The 20,137-nt window shown below is 34.9% G+C and overlaps 1 protein-coding gene across 8 annotated transcripts in view; it reads right to left on the bottom strand.

Moving 5' to 3' along the window:
* The window catches only part of RyR (Ryanodine receptor), a 371,941-nt gene that overhangs the window by 144,306 nt on the left and 207,498 nt on the right, over nt 1–20,137 (bottom strand). For 5 of the 8 annotated variants that reach the window (XM_069842181.1, XM_069842183.1, XM_069842182.1 and 2 more), the window contains 6 exons: nt 6,624–6,822; nt 5,407–5,631; nt 4,763–4,896; nt 2,669–2,863; nt 1,788–1,908; nt 1,483–1,642 (listed from right to left, as the gene is read on the bottom strand). In XM_069842181.1, the coding sequence (XP_069698282.1) occupies nt 1,483–1,642; nt 1,788–1,908; nt 2,669–2,863; nt 4,763–4,896; nt 5,407–5,631; nt 6,624–6,822 (1,034 nt within the window). Of the gene's footprint in view, nt 1–1,482; nt 1,643–1,787; nt 1,909–2,668; nt 2,864–4,762; nt 4,897–5,406; nt 5,632–6,623; nt 6,823–13,001; nt 13,102–20,137 lie in introns of all 8 variants that reach the window. The other 3 variants (XM_069842186.1, XM_069842184.1, XM_069842188.1) reach the window with 1 other exon arrangement.

Here is a 20,137-nt window from a genome sequence, read left to right as displayed (position 1 = left end):
AAAACATTTATTGGCAACAGGTACAGCAATGTTTCAGCTATTTTTCAACATAACCACCATCAGAATTGAGACACTTGTCGTATCGTGGGATCAACTTTTGTATCCCTCTGTCGTAGAACTCTGCCGCCTGTGAATGGAACCAGCATGTGACAGACATCTTCGGCTCTTCATCGTTGCCAAAATGCTCACCGGAGGACAGGAATTTCTTGAGGTGCAATAAAACGTGAAAATCGCTGGGAGCAAGATCAGGACTGTAGGGTGGATGATCAAACAACTCCCAGCCAAATTCCGTCAAAACAGCTGCTGTGTGCCGAGCCATATGTGGACGAGCATTGTCATGGAGGAGCACAACACTTGCAGTAAGCATTCCACGCCTCTTGTTTTGAATGGCACGTCGCAATTTTCGCAGTGTTTCACAGTAACGGTCAGCATTCACTGTTTCACCTCTTGGAAAGAAGTCAATGAGCAGAATGCCCTTCCTGTCCCAGAACACCGTGCACATCACTTTCCGTACTAACAGCGTCTGTTTGAATTTCGTCCTGACCGGAGATCCACCATGCCGCCTATGCATTGACTGCTGCTTGGTTTCGGGGTGAAGTGCGAAATCCAAGTCTCATTGCCCGTGACGATCCTGTCGAGGAACTCGTCACCGTCATTGTGATACCGTTGCAGAAATGTCAGTGCTGCTCCTAAACATTGCATTTTGTGTTCGGGTGTCAGGTTTTTCGGCACCCACCTGGCACACTTTTTTGAACAGCAGGTGCTTAGTGACAATCTCATGCAACAAGGATCGCGATATCTGCGGAAAATGGCTGCTCAGCTCCGTAATCGTGAAGTGACAGTTCTCGTTGATGCACTGCCGCACCAGCTCAACACGATCATTGATGAGGGACGGTCGCCCACTCCGCTCTTCATCATGGAACTTTGACGACCTTCGGAAAACTGCCTACATCAGTGATGCACCATCTGCTTACCCATGATGTTCAGCCCATAGACCTGACAGAGCTGCCGATGAATTTAAATTGGCGCAATGCTTTGTGCATTAAAGAACTTTATCACCGACCGAACCTCGCAGGTGGCAGGAGAAAGAATAAGAGCTTCCATTTCGGACCACTGCTGCCATGCTACTGGCACCAGGCGGGACCTGTCCGGCTGGCATATGATTGATATGTCACAGATCTGTTATGCATGCGCAATTGACACGGCTAATTACGTTTACTTTCAAGGGGGAAAAATCGGGAAACTTACTTTCTGGATGCGCCTCGTATCTACATGTAGTTAAAAAAGGCATTTGTATTTTATATTAAAATGTGCGATCATTTTAAAAAGGTGAATTAAAATCAAGCTAAATCTTGAGACTGACTTTGCTGGAAATGATAATGTTTGTAAATATTGAAGTTAGTACATTAATACAAGAGAATATTATACATGGAAATTAAATGGTAAAAATAACAGTAGGTGATGGTCAATAATTATGCTAACCTGTGAGACTCTCACTTGTGGTGTCCTCACATGCAAGGTGCTAGTTCGTCCCATGCCAATGGGTTTTCTTTCAGGACTTACATCTCCATCCATTGCCGGCTCTGGAGTTTTGCCTTTCTTCAAACGATCATTACTTGCATCACGCTTACGAGAAAAGAATCTGAAATTCACGTAAAGGAATATGTAGTACTTCATATAAATTTTGATTGCATTTTCGGTATTAAACTTTATTGCTTGTTGAATTACGAGTTATCAGAACAAGATATCACATTTAATAATATTCGTAACTGTGACAAAATACCAACCTGAAAGGTGAACGTCCTCTTTTTTTCTTGTCATCTTTCAACGCATCTTGATTATTAACCATTCCATCAACTCCATTGTATTGATTTAAGTCTACATCACTCGTGGATCGCTGCATTTTACCTAGGAATGGACATTTTTATATTATTACTTTGGTTTTTCGCGAATTAATTGAAGCAGAAGATGATGAAAGATGAAAATGCCATATTGCAAGTTTTTTTAGACACATCACCATGCGTACCAACAATGGATTTCTCCCATGTTTAGTGCTTATGAATCGTGTTTCATTGTATCATGTCCTTCAAAACTTCGAATTTTTATTCTTCATGACGCTTCATATTAAGTCCAATATCAAGAAGAAAAGGTACTTTGTAAATGACACAACATTTTTTATTTATATTTTATTTTGTAAGTATTAAACCTCTATTTTCCATAAACTTTTTGCATATTTACACGTTCACTACCAAGCCAAAACAAATGCAGTCAAGAAAAGTTGACAAAGAATGGCTCCATCTCTATTTTCTCCCCTTTCATTTTAATTCTTATAATCCTTCTACGAGTAAGTTAGATGGATGGAGAGGCATCGATGAACTTGTCTTAGATTAAAATGTGAAGAAGTGTCTGGTACTATCAAGACAGAAAATTATTTTACACTTTACTATCCCATCAATCGAATTTGTACACCTTCAATGCATTATTATTGAAATCGTAAACTTTTCAGAAACCATCCTTTACATTTGAACTATATTTATCAGAAACCGATTATGACAATTATCACATTAAAATAATATTGGTTAACAATTTCGGATTATTGTGACCATATGTTTCTAAAATGTTCTGATACAAGTACTGTATGTCACTGTAAAAATCACTAGATAATTACCTGGATCTATTGTGCCATTCATTTGCGCATTATCCAAATTGTCATAAGTGGCATTTCGTGAAAGGGATCCTCTCCTTGGTGGTCTCGATGGTTTATGCTTCAGCTTGCTAGGAGATGTTGGAGATTCTGGTGATGGTCCATTCATTATGATTTCATCTGCTTCAACAGCATCTTCTGAATAACCTCTTTGAAGACCTAGTAGAAAGAGACTTAATGTAAGCTGTAAGTTACTGGAAAGGGAGTAGGCTGAAATTTATACCTAAAACAAGTGAAGTATTGGCACTGAATACACTCATGTTAAACAAAACAGTAAGAATTTACTTTGTCAGTCATATTAATGTCAGTAATTATTTGTACCTACATCCTTTGACACGGAAATTTATCGCTGTTCAGAGACTAAGTCCCACCTTGGAATAGCTCGGAAATCATCGTGTGCACTGTGTTTACATGCGTGGGTTTTACATAGAGACATTTGTAACGAGAAGAAGAAGAAGAAGAAGCTCTATTGCTAAGCCATAAAGGCTTCATAGGGAATATGTCGTTTCGTGACATACAGATACGCCATTGCCACGACTTGATTTCATCCTCCGACCTCGATGCTTAATATTTCCCTACGTAAATCTTGCATTAACCTGAACAACAGACAAATTCATGCTACAGGAGAGCGACCATAATATTCCGTGTCACAGGGTGTACATACCAAAATATTTTAAAATTATTTAAATTTTGTCTGACTACAGACTAGCCGGCCCGGGTTCGATTCCTGGTGGGGTCAGAAATTTTCATGTAAAATTTCTACCTCGGGACTAGATTGTGTACTAATATGCCTGGGTTAAATCCCAAATCTCTCCGCAGTGGATATGAAATGATGGCATATGCCACTGTTGATAGTGATTCGTCCATCGGATGGGGACATTAAGTCTGCCTGCCCCCTTGGTGCTACTAGACAGGAGTAGGCTACATGCCGGCACTGGGTTTCCCCTTCTCCCTTCCTCACCTTCATCATCATCCTCACCCATTCCCTACAATACACTTACACGAACACTTACACATACATTCACCTAAAACACGACATAACTCTTCACAGATACACATCATGCATAACGTGGCCTGCCAAAGTGGTGTGCAACTTGAAAATGGGTCACAGTCCTGCCATCCATCCGCAGTAGGCCTATGTGAAATCCGAATCTCGTTAAGTGAAGCGGGTAGGCATTAGACACACACACATATTTTGTTACTCACATACGTAGTAAGTCTTACAGTAATATGAACACAGGTGAGCAGTAATCATCGATTTTAACTGTATATGTTGGCATGTTATCTTGATGGGTCATTTCTGCATATGAACCATCAATATGTGCATCCAGAGCAGATTGAGGTTAAAATGCAGTCGAACATAAAGCGAACATAAAAGTTCTGTATTGAAATTGACAAGATCTGAAGAGAGTGTGTGCAGATGATGAAATCTACCTACCGAAGATTTTTTTTATATTTTATTGGGTTATTTTACGACGCTGAATCAACACCTAGGTTATTTAGCATCTGAATGATATGAAGGTGATAATGCTGGTGAAATGACTCCGGGGTCCAGCACCGAAAGTTACCCAGCATTTGCTCGTATTGGGTTGAGGGAAAACCCCGGAAAAAACCTCAATCAGGTAACTTGCCCCGGCCGGGATTCGAACCCGGGCCACCTGGTTTCGCAGCCAGACGTGCTGACCGTTACTCCACAGGTGTGGACCCTACCGAAGAAATGCATGTCCAAAGCATTTATCTAATGAGCATTATCAATGGATACGAACCTTGGAAGATAATTATATATAAAAAAAAAAATTTACTGCATTGTGCAGTAATATGATTTCGAAATATCATTCTCATGGAGGATCAGCAAAATGAAAGACCCGTAACTTTTTTTTTTAACCAATGCCACCAGGTTGTCTTTTCGACATTTCTGGTCTTCTCTCCTGGCAGTGGCTTAGTTGTAACCCACTTCTGAGGTTGGGGTACCTGAAGAGGATGATTATGATTATGTGATGCCACAGAGGTCTTAACACGAACACACAACACACACATAATAGATACATATTCACCCACCTTTAATATCACTCATTGTGAAACCAGACTTCATGATCTGTTCTATATGTGCTGGTTGAGTTTGATCAGCCTCAGCAAGAAGTCTATGCTGACGAATTTTAATCTCCTGCCATCTTCTTATTTTTTCATTTTCGCTATAATAAAGAAATACAGGAAAATAATTATATTTGTGATAAATATAATGACTCTCGGGAAAAACTTGATAATATTTTAGTATTTTGATTCCGAGGAGAACGTACCTGTAATTTCTCACGTAAATACATACTACCGGTATATATTGAGAATTGCAGTAGGCCTAAACACGTATAGAACTGATATTCCCAGGTCCATGCCGTATTTGAAGAGGTGGATTCCAAACTGGCCTAAGTCCAAATGACAAGTTATGAGAAAAATGACAAAAGTTGATAAAATAAATTTGACTCCCTTAGATCCATCTGAAGAAACATGCAGATACTAAGTAAAGATTTAGGGCAGTCTGTTAAATAAACTTACATATAGGCTTATATATGCTTGAAAAGGATAAATTAAAACGTGAATAAAGGACTTACGACACTTTGGAATCCACCTCTTCATTTGTGAAATAATTTATGCCACATTACTAGGAAACTCGTAAAATTTTGTGAAGAATAAGTAATTCAACTTACTCTACAAACGTTGGCAGACAAATAATAGGCAGGGACAATCTAAGGAATTCCCAGTTTGCTTTCTCCATAGTCTCAAATGTGTTATGGCTAATCTTCATGCACGGTGGTGTATCTGAACCTGCTGGAATCCTTGTTACATCAATTTTTGTGTCAAGGAAATCCTCAGTGTTTTCAAATATGGGTTGGTCTTTGGTAAACCAAAATGTTACAGGCCTCTTCATGTTTCTGTAAAAGGATAAAAATAGGATATGATTATGACGATAAGAACTTAGTCCATAATTTACAGTTTATATTACCGCTAGAAAGAAAATAAAAGTATTTTTCATTCTTGGGTACACTCTTTTAACACTTATATAATCACTTACGTTACTGAACAAGTAATAACTACTTCACTCCCTTAATGTTACAAATTTTGGTGTTGTGTTATCTGATTGGCTAGTTTCGACGTTGTTTGCGTCATCCTAATAATAATAATAATAATAATAATAATAATAATAATAATAATAATAATAATAATAATAATAATCACTTTCAAGTGTTAAACATGGTTATTATAACATCACATATTCATTTTGTATTAGGTCTCGCCCACCTCATTGAATTGTATCGTCTCAAATGCAGGTAGTAAGGCCGTAAAAGCATTATGAGAGGGGTTCGGATGGCGTCGTGGATCGTGTCCCGGCATAGCTCAGTTGGAAAGAGCGCTCAGCACGCAGAGCTGAGAGGTCCTGGGTTCGATTCTCGGTGCCGGTACGAATTTTCCTTGTATTAAATAGTAATAATACATATTGGCTACTTCATAGTAGCCGTGTAGTATTCAATGAGGTGGGCGAGACCTCATACAAAATGAATATGTGATGTATTAACTATTAGCAGTTGTCACAAACTGATGTTGAATATGGCCACAAAGTCATTTAAATATGCGCTCCTGCATATATGATTTGTATCGTCTCAAATGCAGGTAGTAAGACCGTAAAAGCATTACGAGAGGGGTTCGGCCGGCGCCGTGGATCGTGTCCCGGTATAGTTCAGTTGGAAAGAGCGCTCAGCGTGCAGAGCTGAGAGGTCCTGGGTTCGATTTCTGGTGCCGGTACGAATTTTTCTCGTATTAAATAGTAATAATGGTTATTATAACTCTATTCCTAAGTGATATAAAGTGTTAAAAGTATGTAATCAAGATGTATAATTACAGATACAGTTACAGTCTTCATACTCACACACAGAAAGGTTCATAACCTTCTTGAAGACCACACATGGTAAAGAACTTGAGCGTATTTACATCTTGGCCAAATGTCAGTTTGCCCTTTTGACCAACTCCCAGAGTGAAAGCCGGTATAAATCCATCACCCTGGACATCGGCAAACGATGTCTCACCGCCCAAGGCATCCATCAAGAGTTCACCATTTAATGAAAAGCCTGAAGTTCAAACACCGGAAAGTGTTATTTAAACATATAATATGAATACTAGAATATTTTATATGAATATTACAGATAAATGAGGGTAGTCTATAGAATAAAAGGTACAATGACACACATAGGATAAAAAAGTCTATGTTATAGTTGTCTTTCATGTTAGTGTAAAGCACTAAAATGTAACTGATCTTGACTTTACAAATACTTGTCAAATAATAGGCCTACGTCGACACCAACACTATCTTACTTATGTTTCATTTCATAGTAACAGGAAGGTTGATTATGAAGAACAAAGCAGAAATTGTATTTAATTATACCGAGGCCAAGAAAAATATGAGAATGCTTATTACTTTTAAGAACAATAAGAAATTGTTTTTTTTTTTGACACAAGAAACAATGTACCGTAACTAAAAATATATATTTATTGTTGAGAAATGTCTGAATATTCAAAATGCTACCAACAAAATGCCAGCTAGTAGATTGGTTGGAAGACTACTTAACTCGATCAGTTGGTTTCTGACAACTGCAGATATGCTCAAGGCAGACGTTCATTACCTCTATGTTAGGATAATAAGTAACAATGATTTTATTAACAAGGTAGAATTCGATAAGGAACAGCCGTCCCAAAGGTTCTTGATACATGACGTGACAACTTGACTTGACTTGGCTGACTGACTGAGAACATTCAAGTGAGATCTTACAGACTGTATTGGATTTCAGATACTATATTTAAACAAAACACTTAAGGTACCAGTAAAACATCTAAAAAAATATTAGTCCATGCTACACGAAGTTTTTCATTCTGTATTATTTCTGAAATTCATATAAATACACTGCCTATGGAGCCAAGTTAGCCAAGTTGATAGGGCGAAAGACTAAGAATTGAACAATTCTTGTGGAAATGAGATTTTTCATCTTGCTAGAAATTTCAGAAAGCTCTAGAGTCCATTCAGCACCTTATAAAATTGAACACTGGATCATTTCGAAAACTAAAAAGTGACAGAGGCATAGTGCTGACTACTTCGTTATAGTGTCGAGATCAAGAAAATCATAGGAATTCTACATTCCTGACCCTCTGCGTCTTAATAATGCATATAAGAACATTTACCTTTATGTTACACTTAAAAATTAAAGAATTAAATAGCTAAAATTGAAAGACTCAATTTACGAACACAATCTAAGATTAAGCTTATTTTAAACAGTACAGTGAGGAGGTCCTAGGTATAGCGGTCAGTTGATGACCATCATCCAAAGCCTGAAGGAATTTGTGGTGGACCAAATGGAAGTAAAGAGTTTTCACAGATTAGTTCCGTTTTTCCTAATACCGGTAATTTCACCACTGATTATGAGTAGCCTGCATAGTGTATATGAGTTTCTAAATGAGGCATGCAGTTCAAAACCCTTTAAATCAATTCCAGCAAATTTTTCAGGAAACATAAAAAAAACTTTTACTACTTTGTTTTTATTCTGAGATGACTAGTTATTTAGAGGATATGGAAAAAGTAACATATTTTCCAGATGAACTTTTTCATCATATGTAGAGCTCTTTGGAACATTATTGATATATGGATCAATAAGAGATAAAAAATAAAAAGAGTGGATTTAGAGGGTTTCGGAACTGTACCTCTCAAATAGCGAACTCTGCATAAAGTGAATTTTAAGTTTATTCCTTTATATCTCTATCTAACATGAACATAGAGGTGAAATAGCATTTTCTACTTGTCTTTAATAATTATACAACTGAACTAGTATTATTATGTCGTAGAAAGATTACTTTGTGATGGCATTTTAAGATTTTTCACTGGAAAAATTGCTCTGTAGAAGAAAATTATAATAATAATATGAAAGGCCGAATTTACTGAATTATACACAGGAACTACAGTGACAAAGTACATTGATATTATTTAATGTACCGATATGAATAGATATTTCCTACCAATATGTTATAAGATAAATATTATAGTATTTACCGGCGTAATAGACGCACTTTTTTTTTTTCGATTTTCATAACAAAAAAACTACAGTGCGTCCTTTATGCGAGGAAAAAATTTTAGTGAAAAAAAAAAAACGCGTATTAAAGGTGCGCCAACTCGAGTGCTGAAATAATCCATAGAATACGTAACAATATATAGGCCGCAACTAATTTATATATCGATTGTGTTGCACTTAAGGTGATCGATAGTTAGTATAAATAGGTGATAACTTGTAACAATGAATACAGCGACAATAAGACAAGACATTTTATTGTTATTATTAACACTAGCCTTACCTCATTCACTGTCAGGTTCAGCATCACTGTTATTCATTTGTTACAGATTCACATTCCTCTATGTGTCTATTACGCGAGTACTTTTTTTTTTCAATATTAACGCGAAAAATTGGGGTGCGTCCATTACGCGGGTAAATACGGTATAAATACTACTTAAAGCATAAATGTAGGCCTACAGAAAAATTCATGCACATAATCAAAACATGCCAGATATAAAAACATGCAGTATCAATTAAAAAAAGTGTAAATATCACACCAAGTTTCAATAAGCTCACAAGTTCCATGCATTTTACAGGATACACTGTAGGGTTACATAAAACAAATTTACATTGTTTACATTTAAGCAATATTTACTTATAATAATTAATATATTTGGAAGTAACGATTGAAATTCAATATATAGTATTTCACTGTTCTATAATTCAATATATAGTATTTCACTGTTCTATGTAAAAAGGAAAAAAATACACATCAAAGATCAATAAAGTAGGTAATTAATTTACTTAAGAGACAGTTTATTTCTGACTTTACTCATCAGTGTTCTGGCTCTGTTAACTTGTATAATCTTAAAAAGTACAAAACGTCGTACAGAAACAATAAACAAAAGTGTCTTGGCTCATAACTAGTTCTAGAACTAATGTCATCTTTATATTAAGGTGTAACCAGCGAATATAGTATAACCTTATAAAGAAGGACTGTACTTTCTTAAATGTTCATAATGTGAATTGTATACAAGAGTGTGGATATGAAGAATTTTTAACTACAGATATTACTAGAAACAGTGTCAATATATCGAAGTGAATTTTGTGGCGCCAGTAACTAATGAAAGGAGAAAGAAAAAAAGACGCATTGCAATAGTTTCTCCTTATACTTCATACAATAAGAAAGTAAAAACTATAGACAATGTAACAACGACTAAACAACTAACTGAAATTAGTACTGATAATGTTTTAATAGATGTTTGCAACAGATCGTTTTGCAGTAGTGTGATAATTGAAGCTTCTTTTGGTCATCTACTCTCAGTCAGTCTCTTTACTTGACACTTTCACTTAGCTCTATATCCATGTAGAAAATCAGTGACGGATTTAACTTCTAGTTCTAAAATATCTTCTCGTTTCTTGTCCAACATTGTGTATCATGTTGTTTTCCTCGTGAACCTTATTTCATTAGTTTCTTGTTCTCTGTAGGCCTACATACTTTCATCATCAATTAGACTTCAGGGCCATAAGATAGAGTACCGAATTTACGTGTGTATAAGCAACATTTTTCGTAGACAACAATAATAGCTAAAATTTGGGTATGGCTTAAACTCGAAATAATTTAAATTCGTCCAATAGCCAAAGATGTTTCCCTCAACAACATCATACTTTCTCCCTGCTACTCTCTTGTCATTCTCTTCTGTATACTGATAACTCAAATTTTGCAGTGTCAAAAAGATAAGGTATCCCCTTTAGACTCCATCAAGGCGCATGGTGATAGAGCTCCATGTTTTCATGACCTTACAACTAGAATGAGGTGGTGATGTCAGTACTTCACTCCAATTGCCTTCATTTAACTCCTGGAGGCTGAGTAGACGGACTCCAGGACTGTTCAGAAAATTTTGTTAACGAGGAAAATCTCACTACGACCCAGGATCGAACCCAGGATCTTCCAGTCAATAGCCACTGCTCTATCAATTGAGCTACCTGACAGCCAAATATTGCTGTGTAACATGCTCGAATTCGATCCATTTTGTCTTTCACTTGCACCAGTAAGAAGTAGATTTACTGAACAATACGCACTCCTACACTACCACTTCAGTTCTTTGCCAATAAATGAATGTGTTGGAAGGGAAAATATAAATCTTGAATTATTTTATTACGAATGACAACAACATTTGCTATTAAGATTTGTTTATCTATGTATCTACAGTGCATAACAAGCATTTTCAATGTTACTATTAAGTATTCGTAATCCAATTGTGGCATAGAAAACTAGTTATGGTTTTTCCTCAAAAAATGTCTTTCTCAAATTCAGGTGCGGCCTATACACGCGTAAATACAGTATAATTGGCCTCTACGTGAAATATTCTTAAACTTGTATGATGCTAAACTAAAGTGGATTTGAAAACTATATCCAATGAGAGTTGGGATTTGACAGAAGTGCTGTCATCATTGCTTAAACAATGAATTATTGTTATGCGAGAGTGACCTGTTACTATAATAATGGTGACCATGTTACCAGAATTAGAGACGACTTTATCAACGCGTTTCCTGCAATTAATCTTAGCACCAGACCATTTATGATGTAATATTTTTATACATAGAAGTTACAAAGTAGGCCTACAGCTACTAATATGTGTTACTGTTCGCCTTTCCATTTCTTAAGGCACAGTTCAAATGTTTCTTTTATAGTAAAATGTAGACCTAAACAGAGTGTACCTCAATGTGTACAGAAAAAAAGTACCTAAGATAGTAGTAAAGTTTCTAAAATTGTAATTTTAACTCATATTTCTTTATTTAATTAATGAATTTATTAATTTGCATACAAAGGAATGTGTACATCTTTATACATTATAAATTTGTATTTAGAAGGATTTTTAGATTTGAAACATATTTCAGCACATAAAAGATTATTCGGAACTGTGACTTTTTGGAGAAGATAAAAGCTCAAGTATATTACTATGGGTTGCTTTCTTTGAAAGAAAACAAGACGCACAAGAAAATTTAGCAAAATTTTATTTTGTGCCTTTTTTTTTACTTAATGTAATTAAATAAAAATAACTTATACTCGAATAAAAATTATGACTTTTTATCCCAAGATTTTCTTCTTAAATCAAGTTGTAAATACTGAATACGGACAGAAGTTGCTCAATATTTAGACGAAACAGCTGTTCAAAAACAAGCAGACAGTATGCCAATAAAAATCAGATAGTAGAAAATAAATCTAAATGTTTGTCCATCATTTATATTTTGGGCAGTATAATGTATGCTAAGGTATTGAGAATAACATTTGCAATACATACTTAGCAGACTGATAAATATTCGTGATGTAAACCACCATCTTCTGCTCTTTTGCAATACTATTAGCGAGATTTCTAAAAATATGTTAAGTATTACTTCTCTTTACAAACACCATGTTGAATTAGTATTGTTCTTCATCGTAGTCATCATCTTTCTCTCATCTATTAACCTCAAAACTTAATATTACCTATTGACAGCTAATAATCCAGGCGTTCATATACCAGTCAGATTGGCTTTTGGCTATTGTGGTCAATATTGTAATTCTACTGCTTTATAATTCATGCATATTAGGCCAATTAAGAAGAGGTGATGACAAAGACATTCAGATTTTGGAAGTTTAAATTACTATGCTATTGTAATATATAATACTACAAAAATATTGTATTCAAGCAAAAAAACAAAAATATATATTTCACTTCACATTTCGATAATCTTATTGACGTTATTAATTAAGAATGATGAGTACGGTACTGTACTTCTGTTATTATTTAAACAATTTTATTAGAGTAAATTAGAATGGAGAAATAGAAATGGCTATCATTTAAATCATAATGTCTTTATCATTTCTTCTTTTAATGTAATGCTGTATTTTTAATAAAGTCCAGCAATTAACACTTTACAAAGGCTACTGCATAATGGTGTTATTTTGTTGTATACTTTCTACACTCTACTTTAAGAGCAAATAATAAACATTAATATATGTATAACAGCTGATTAATTCAAATCTACGAAAATAACCAATCAGATAATTTCTATATTTAGTATTTAATGCTGATTTGCTCCATTACTGAGTGCAAATTATAAGGTTTCAAACAAAATGGCACATGAAATCAAATAATTTGTACTCTAATGAACTCAATTACTACATGACAGAGGCACACATGGCGTATTATTTTGTTCTCCCGACTTACTTATCGTATGATCAATTAAGTCGAGGAATACTCCAACAACATCGCCCACTTGCCATTGTCTGCCAAATGACTCAGCTGAACCGCAATAAAGTTTTTCTTCCTTTAAATCAAAGAGAATATTAAATCATATTTAAACTAAACATTTCAATTCTCATATTTCGCCCGGAGGTTTAGAACAGTAATAGTAGGCACCGTATTCACTTACAGAATGGCTGGAAATTTCCAATACCATAAAGAACGAACTGTCAGAATAAACAGAGTTAAAAAATATTTTAGGTCTGTGTGTATGGTTTGAACTCTGTGTATGTGTGTTTGCTTGAACATATATGTGTTTTTTTTTGTCTCTACGAGGTATGTATAAGCTTTCAATGAAAGGAATTTTCTTTACATATGTTGTATAGATTACGTGACTGTGTCAGTGGCCTAAAAAAATAGATCCGCAATGTGTTACAATAAATTAAGTTACATTTGTCACCTTCATTATCGTAAAATCTTAATAATGTATAAAACATTGCTAATAAAAAATTTAAATACACAAAACTTTCATAGCTCTTAAAAATGTGGAGGAAAGTTATGGAAAGACTATCAATAAGAAATGCATGACTGTGTTTCATAACTACGTTTTAGAACTACAGTAATGTATAGAGTTATTAAAATCACTGAAATCATTGAAACTTTTTAAAAAATAATACATAATAATAAAAACACGATTTCATTCACAAAAGATTTTATTTATGTAGCTGTGATTCATATCAAATTAAACTATGACTGATATTTTTCTTCAGTCCTTAACAGTCTCTTTCAGACTCTGTACAGAACTCAGAAGTAAATACTTCTGGATAATTTTTTTGTTTGTAATTTATGGTTTCAATTCCTTGTTAATAGAAGGACGAAAAACTCTTTCTTTCAGATAACTCTATATTCTGAAACTAGCTGGTTAATGATGTAATTTCATTGCATGTTTAATATTAGGTATTTTCATTAATTTTCTGATCTTCATTTAAAACCATCGCAGTAGGTATTTCCATTCGTTTTTCTGGATTTTTTTTTCATCTGTCTTGGAACTATTCTCTTCAAATTTTCCAGTAAGCTCCGGATGAAAGACATAATATCGCACATAATACCACAGTACTATCCCAGAATAAAACATGGTGGGGAAACAATGACTGTCCACTCTACTATATATTTTTTGAAACATGAGTAGTAACGCAAAAAACTTGAAGTAACTTAAAATGGTATCGAAATGAAATTTATGAGAAGAACAATGGGATATGCAAAAGATTAGATTTAATAAAAATGAGGATATAAAGAGAGTATTAAACACCTACTCCATAAATAATAAAATAAAAGACAACTGCAACAATATTGTTTACAACATAAGCTATATACACAGGGTGGACCATTTAAGTTGATACTGTACAATATCTCCAAAACTAAGCGTTGTAAAAATAAATGTCTTGAATAAAAGTTGCTTGATATTGTGGGGGAAAATAAATGCCATTTGTCGTGTTTTATTTGGAGGACGTTATGATGGTTATTTTAGGGCCAATTAATTTTTTTAATAGGAACCTACATTTTTATGTTGTTTTCTCATTCCTCATAAAAAACTAAACAATTTTTGTATGAAACACTTTGCGATTGTTCTTACATCAACGTAAATAACAACAAAAATTATGAATGGCTGTGTACGAAGAGCGCAATGAATGGTTGGACCCATTCGAAACAGTCCAGCATCACAGTAGGCGAGGAGGCAATGAGACATTGTGTCCGTTGTTTTGTTTACTTTCCACGGTAGGACGGTTTCCTTGTATCTGTCGTTAGTGTACTTGCAGTCGCCTTCGAGTCCAGGTGGATCCACTGGCGGTACATACCTACAATTAGTGATTACTGAGTAACAACCATCAGTTCCATGCAAGTCAACATTTGAGGCGTACTCAGTTGTCTGTGGGTTGAAATGGACCTACTTTCTCAACAAGAAAAAGTGGAAATGATTCTCATTTACGGGGAATGTAGGAGAGATGAGGAACAAGCTATTCTTGTGTACGCGGAAAGGTTTCCTGATAGAAGAACTCCATCAAGAGCTTCATTTTATCGTGTGATAAAACAATTCTCCGAAGGAGGCAGTGTCCAGCCAAAGAAAAGGAGGCGCAGAAGAACCGCTACGGACGAAGATGGATAAGTTGCGGTCCGATCATTCATTGCGCTCTTCGTACACAGACATTCATAATTTTTGTTGTTATTTACGTTGGTGTAAGAACAATTGCAAAGTGCTTCATACAAAAGTTGTTTAGTTTTTTATGAGGAATGAGAAAACAATATAAAAAATGTAGGTTCCCATTTAAAAAAATTAAATTGACCCTAAAATAACCATCACAACGTCCTCCAAATAAAATACGACAAATGGCATTTACTTTTCCCCATAATATCAAGCAACTTTTATTCAAGACATTTATTTCTACAACGCTTAGTTTTGGAGATATTGTACAGTATCAACTTAAATGGTCCACCCCGTATAAACTGCGCGAAGTAGTATATAACTACAGAACAGAGGGAATGAGACATGTGGAAAGTTCAAAGAATCAACAATAAAGTCGTAACTGTGAAGTGGAACAGACATTAAGCCTAATCTGTGAAGTGGAGAAGAACAACATAGAGACAGATTACAAGCTCCTACACTTCAAACCACTCTAGAGTCCTAAATCTTTAAAGACCATTATTGGAAAATTCTTAGGACCACTACGCAACTGCAGAAGCAAAACTATTATTTCAGGGGATATACCGTACACCGTGATTCAAAATGAAAGAGCAGATTTCAATCCTGTATTACAGACAAACTATCGAAGATAGAAACACATTGCGCATGTCACTGGATAGAGGAAGGTTCAAAGTTTTATCCTACAGGCACTGTACACTCAACATGAGCACCATGTGTTGCGCGAGAAACATCGAGACGGTTCATTCCACACATGCAACAACTGGTCCCTGTTTATTGAATTGACAGCTTCAACAATTCGATTTCTCAGATCTCTAAGAGTAGCTGCCAAAGGTGGGACAAACACTGTGTCTTTTATGTACCCCCCACAGATAAAAATCACAGGGAGTAAGGTCTGGTGACCTGGGAGGCCAAAAACAATGAAGGAGATGTTGTCCACCTCTTCCAATCCAACGTTGTGGAATGATGATGTTCAGATAACGTCGTACCTCAAGATGAAAGTGAGACGGGGTGCCATCTTGCAAGAAAATGAAGTCATTGGAATCTTCATGAAGTTGAGGAAACAACCAGTTTTGCAGCACGACATCTCGCGAATTCCAACACACAAAATGATTTTTCCTGTGGTGTAGTAGCCATGTTGCTATAAACAAACAACAGAGCAGCTATGTCCAAACTTTGAACCTTCCTCTATCCAGTGACATGCGTATCGTGTTTCTATCTTTGATAGTTTGTCTGTAATACAAAATTGAAATCTGCTCTTTCATTCGAATCACGGTGTATATGCTGAGAATAAAACCGTAATAATCCCTCAAGAATAACTTTAATAGCTTCGATGTGCTATATTTTGAAATAAATGTTGTCACAGCAACCTAAATTTAATCAATGAACAAGTAATAACTGCTTTACTGTGTTAATATTATGGTGAATTACCTAGCTGACTAGTTTTGATGTGGTTTGCGTCATTCTCTGAAGTCTCATCTAAATTAAATATATGAAAACAAGTATCATGTCGTTAAACTTCACTCTTTTGTAAATGAAAAGGTATTGTTATTCTGAGCCTTAATTTTATAAAGTTTCAATAGTGTCTTGATTTTTAACAACTCTATGCATAAATATTTTGTTTTATAAAAAAACTTATCGATGAGATGTAACTTTCGTCTTCGTCATGAGAAATAATTCTGTATTTTAGTTGATTTTTATATAAATATTAATGTTACAATAAAGTTTCTGTACCTGATTGTAAGATAAAAATTAAATATAATATATTATTTTATAATCATGACTTATAGAAGTTTTTAATATTTAATGAACATTTAATTATAGTAATGTTTATAATAATCTACATAACAAAGGAAATTATTTCAACAAATGCACTGAAAAGGATATAAACGGGTGAAATTCTTCACATATATCATTCACATAATGCAAGCAAAATCCATAATCACTTGAGATAAAAATGACTACAAATTGTGACCAAGGTACAAGTCATGGATTATTATTAACTTGATGAATAGAAGCATGTGTGCAGGCAATTCTTGAGGTGCATTGTTGTTCACAAGAAAAAGGGCTAATCAAAACTCTTGTGGGTGTTGAGTTGCACGAGCCTCTACATTTAAAAACTCCTATTCTTTAAACTTACCTTTGGAGCTGTTGAAATAAACTTTACATTAAACATGGAAAATGTTATACATAATGTTATGTCACTCAACACCAACATAGACATGCACTTACATGTTTTTCAGTGCCTGAATTAACATAACATTACTCAAAAACCAAAAGTAAATTAACAAGTCACTGAACGATTTTTCTTTAGTTGGTTACTTAATGACGCTGTATCAACTACTGGGTTATTTAGCATCAATGAAATTGGTGATAGCGAGATAGTATTTGGCGAAGGAAGGCCGAGGATTCGCCAGAGATTACCTTACATTCGCCTTACGATAGGGGAAAACCTCGGAAAAAACCCAGCCAGATAATCAGTCCAAGCGGGAATCGAACCCATGCCTAAGAGCAATCCCGGATCAATAAGCAAATGCACTACTGCCTGAGCTATGCTGGTGGCCTCACTGAATGAATGTAAGAAATAAATATATAATTCATATTGGGAGATACAATAAAAAAAGCTACGGTATTTGATAAAAACCAGTGACTGTGTGTGCTTTGAAAAGAACTCTATATACGGTAACACATGTGATTTAGAAAATCTAGAGAAATCATTAATATTGTATACTGTATTTACTATCAACATTCCTCTCTTTCTTGGTTTCACATTTCCACAAATAGAGAGAGACAAATGACTTTCTACACTAACAAAATCTACAAACACGTTTTTGAAGCGAAGTGAAATATAGTTTCAAAACGAAATATGTCATAAATTAATGATTCCGTAAAGAATTATTATAACTTACCTATTAAAATGCCCACGACAGAAATAATGAAATCTAAATGTAATATGCCTGTATTAAAGGCAATGTGATTAACAGATATCTTATGTTGTGTTGTAATAAATCATGTTCTAGTATAAATTTAGGTAAAACTACGTTGATAAAAAATATCTGAAAAATATAGACAAGAAATCAATTATGAAACAAAATATACCCATATTTCACAGGTCATCTAAGAAGATCTATCTGAACATCACAGGTATGTGATAAAAATTATAATTAAGGCACTGTTTATAATTTGTTGCCATTTATAAAAAAGTTCAAGCTGTGTGCTGCTTACGAAGTTGAGGCTGTAGAAGAGTACCGGTACAAATAAAATATCACGTAGGCCCTACTATAAACAAGCTGCGCTCGGCAAAGCTATGTTCTTAACTCTTCACTATTCATGTGCTTAATTAGAATATATATTATTATGCAAGATAAAAATAAAAACAAGCAAGATATGACAACACAGCCTTGTGAATTACAGACACACATGACTTACAACCAGTGTTTTCGTTAAGCTAACGGATACAATAACAAACACTGGATCAGTAAGTAACTCTTTTTATAAACTGGCAAGAATTATAACAAATTATTAAGATTATTACATTTGTCACATAAAGGTAATTGTAAATATGACAAACATACAACATTTGTATAATTATTTTTAATACCATAATAGAATAAAAACATAAATCGAACTTTGCATACTGCACAACAAATATTAAACTGTTCAATATGTTTTTAAAGATATCAGATTGTTCAGCAACGATTTACATCGACATCACAAATCTCGTTTAATTAACAACCAATTCAATATGTTGTAAAATGCGGATGCAATGAATCACAAGAAGGAAACAAGTTTCTTTTTTTTAACTCTTGCAGCATAAGGAATATGGTGACGAAATCATTCTGTATTCACAGTTACATGAACACAATGTTTAAAAAAGAACGTGTTTAAAGTGTTAAATGGATAATGGCTCCTATTATGGTATAACTGTTACTGCAAGATGTGAACAAATAAGCGCTCGAAAAAAGAGACATAGAGAAGTAAGACGAAACCAAAAGCCGATATGGCTGACTTCTTTAATATGGTATGTCTAGTTTTGTGCATACTATTTGGTGTTCAGTTCAAAGTGTGTCATGGCTCGCAGTATGCCGTCATGTGGCTAGTCGATGAGCCTAGAGAATTCAATCTTCCTACACTTCCGCAGAGGTGTATTACCTATGTGTCAGAGAAGTTGCCTAGCAAGTACGGCATTCATTCTGAAGAGTACTTACCAATACATATGGTAACGCCGGTAGTGGCAGGAATGTGAACTGTTTGGAAACATGTACTGAGGTGGGTTTTTCTTACTGTCGGGATATGGGGAGAGGGTTAAGACGATTACTTACGTATTTGTTGACATTAACTTCGACGGTCAACATGGACACGGAGCATTTGATTTGTATTGTGGAATGTTGCTGTACGCAACCAATGATAACAAATACCCTGCATACGACTTGCCCGCGCAAAACACAGTTCGAAAGAGGTTATGGTAGCACACAGGCAGTACAGACCGCCATTTGTTGCTACGATGTTCAGTTATACCGTACATGTTCTCAAGTTCAGATTTAACGCCTTGATTAATAGGCAACTTCTCTGACATAAACGCTGAAACTTGCTTCAAATTGCTGACTCACAACAGTGACGTCATGACACACTTTGAAATGAACACTCAGTAGACTGATGACAGACAATAGAACACAGCATGTTTTGAGATTCATAAACTAAAATTTAGTCACAGAAAAGGAAACTTAGAACATATAAATCGGAGACGAAAGAGACATTAAAAGTCGCTGCTCATATATAGTTGAAGGCTTAGAGACGGGCCCACCTCAACAAAATCTAAAAATATATTTTTATTAATAAATTTTAGAATTGAAAGTAATAGAAGAAGTACGGTATTTATTTGCTAACACAAATGGCAACCTTTAAAGGCAAACTCATAAAATTT

This window comes from Periplaneta americana, chromosome 12 (assembly GCF_040183065.1).
Source record: "Periplaneta americana isolate PAMFEO1 chromosome 12, P.americana_PAMFEO1_priV1, whole genome shotgun sequence".
Lineage (NCBI taxonomy): Eukaryota > Metazoa > Arthropoda > Insecta > Blattodea > Blattidae > Periplaneta > Periplaneta americana.
This window is presented reverse-complemented; position numbering and strand designations above follow the sequence as displayed.